At 41.6% G+C, this 2,950-nt stretch overlaps 1 protein-coding gene across 1 annotated transcript in view; it reads right to left on the reverse strand.

The window, feature by feature from the left end:
* DISC1 (DISC1 scaffold protein) overlaps positions 1-2,950 on the reverse strand; it is a 688,592-nt gene that overhangs the window by 524,498 nt on the left and 161,144 nt on the right. The window contains 1 exon segment of the mRNA XM_007938514.1: positions 2,499-2,628. Within this exon segment, the coding sequence (XP_007936705.1) occupies positions 2,499-2,628 (130 nt within the window).

The following is a 2,950-nucleotide window of genomic DNA, read 5'->3' on the forward strand; positions in this document are numbered from 1 at the left end:
GCAAATAGAGGTCTCAAAAGCTTTACCTTATCCATATGAATAAGGCTAGGTTTACTCAGATGATGCACCTCTTTCTCAGTCCTATTTTGAGAGCCTTCTAATCTAACCAGACTATTCATAAAGTTGTGTGGTAATGTATCAAACAGTGTTTCTTTGCTATTCATAAGGTTTTCCCTGGCCAATTCTTTGTGAAGTGGACAGCCTCTTGCTTCTTCCTAGTCTGTCTCACTCTGTAAGCTGGGCTGATACCTGTGCACTATGTGCATCCCGCTGGGTGTGAAACACCAGTGGCAGCCTCAAAAGCTCACATCAACACGTCACCACAGTAGGACAAACCAACAGACAAGTGTGTCTCACTGCTACCAGAGTTAGATAGGTAGAGACAAGTATTTATTTGGGTGAAGAGAAGGGCAATGTACCAAATGTGAGTGATCAACATGGTGGCACTGAGGAAGAGAAAGACATAGAGAGGTACATGGGACAGACAACAAAGTTGAACCTTTTTGAACATACAGTACTGTGTTGTCAGTGAAGGGAAACATGGATATATGGGTGGATAGATGGGTGGACAGGCAGAACTGTTAGTTATGCCTAGCAGAGGGAAGTGTGCCCAAGACCATGTATAGAATTGTCAGGCACTGTTTCTACAAGTGTATTGCTATGTTCTGTAATGATTCCCATTTGTATAGTAGAGCTGACAAGGGACAAGCTTGTAGTTACTTCTTGGGCACAGTCAGCTACTCAGAGGGAGTGAGTAGTTGAACCTGTGGTCTCAGGACTATAGTTGCAGGGGACATCAAGCTCAACTGGCATAATATATTACACAAAACACTGTTCCACCTCCTACTTTTGTGAGTAGCAACTGTGATCTTAAAAGCTAGCAAGCACCCATCTAGATGCAATGTTGGGTCTCTCCTCATCCAGAGCAAAGAAGAATGAAGAAAACCAAAGATTTATGGAAACAATTAGTTCATGCGACTTGTACACCATGTGATCCTCAGCCTATACAACTATGAGACCAGAAGAACTGGATGGTGCCTGGCTACCACTGTCAACCACTCAGAGGGGGATCTATGTGGGAGATTCTGGATAGAATGGGAGAACAATTTGGAACAAAACTCAAAATCATTTGAAAAAAAAAGGGGGGGACCAGGTTTTTGGTCTGATAGAGGCTGGTGGTACACTGAGACTGTGGCCCCTGGCTGATCTTCAGGTCTGGAATTGAACCCATTCCTGTGGCTTCCAGCCAAACAAAAGACAGGCACATGAGGTGAACATTTACACTAGGAAAATACACTCCTTGGAGAGAACAATCATGGGAAAACTGAAGGGCTGTGCATGCATAGGGACATAGCTCAGGGGGCAGGAGTGCATGGAGGGAAGGACACAGGGAAGAGGTAACTATGGGGAGGAAGTGGGAGGGGAGTTGTTGCATTGTAGTAGAACGTAGTCAATATCATGAGACAAAGTATGTGTGAGCTGCTGTATGGTAAGTGAGTTTACTCTGTAAACTTTCACCCAAATCACAATAAATAAATAAATCACTTTACTGCTTAAACCCTTGTGACGAGTATTTGGACCTGCAGGCTTGATGTCTCAGAGGACATCAAGCTCAATTGCCATAACATACTATACAAAAACAAAAAATACTACACAGAAACATTGTTCTACATCCTAATTCAATGAGTAGCCACTGGGGTCTTAAAAGCTTGCAAGCAGCCATCTAGATGCAATGATGGGTCTCTCTTCATATAGAGCAAAGAAGAATGAGGAAAACCAAAGATTCATGGAAACAATTAGTCCAGGCGACTGGTAGACCATGCGATCCTCAGTCTATACGACTATGAGACCAGAAGAACTGGATGGTGCTGGCTACCACTTTCAACCACTCAGAGGGGGACCTATGTAGGAGATCCTGGATAGAGTGGGAGAACAATGTGGAACAAAACTCAAAATCATTTGGAAAAAAAAAAAAATTAAAAAGGGACCAGGTAGAGCCTGATGGAACCACTGAGACTATGGCCCCTGCCTGCTCTTCAGGTCTGGAATTGAACCCATTCCTGTGGCTTCCAGATAAGTCTAGACTTACCACATTGTCTCCTCACATACTTTTGTTCACAGTCCAGCATGGCAGGAATTTCATTAAAGAATTCTCACAGTACAGATTTCTTTCTGCTTTCTTAAAGAAACTTCTAAAGGTCAAAATGATAAGAGGTGACAAATTGGCCTGGCAGACAAGGGAAGCATATTCAAGAGGTAATGAGGACTATCAAGAACAGGCACAAAAGCCGCTGCTGATCTTTCAACCTCTCAGTTGTAATGAGATTCATACAACCCCTCTAGTCATTCCCCACCAATCTGTCCATTATGTACTTTATAGGTTGACAGCTAAAGCTCTAATTGCTATACTCAAGAAAGCAAAGACCTACTTTGTTATGTTTGGCTTAAATGGGTAAGAAAACTATTCTCTGATTCTTGAAGAATTTTCATCTGCTTACCTGAAGCTGCTGCTTTTCTTGAAGAAGCCAGTCTCGCCTAGTGATTGACACATGGAGTCTGTCTTGAGCAGTAGTTTCCAATAGCTTTGATTCTACTCTGAGCATGGGTTGGGTGTTCTCACTGATGGCCCTAAAAATAAAATACCACAGAATTGAAATACTCAGAATTTTAAGAGTAAGAAATTTCCCAAAATGGTCCTGGTTAGTTCTTCATTCTCAGGAGGGTTGTAGGGATGAGGTATTTACATAATGTAAGGTCCTATTTTAATTTAAATGTGTTGGAGATTTTTCCTTTTCTCATAGCCTAATTTCCATTATACTTTAGACTTGCACATCCAAAAAGGTAGTCCCTAACCACAAGTGACTAATGAACACTTAAAATGTGGTTACTCCAAATTAAAATGTGCTGAGTACAAAATACACATATTATAAAGAGTTAGTAATATATATAT

Source organism: Orycteropus afer, unplaced genomic scaffold, assembly GCF_000298275.1.
Source record: "Orycteropus afer afer isolate SDZICR_OR568_19922 unplaced genomic scaffold, OryAfe1.0 scaffold00050, whole genome shotgun sequence".
NCBI lineage: Eukaryota > Metazoa > Chordata > Mammalia > Tubulidentata > Orycteropodidae > Orycteropus > Orycteropus afer.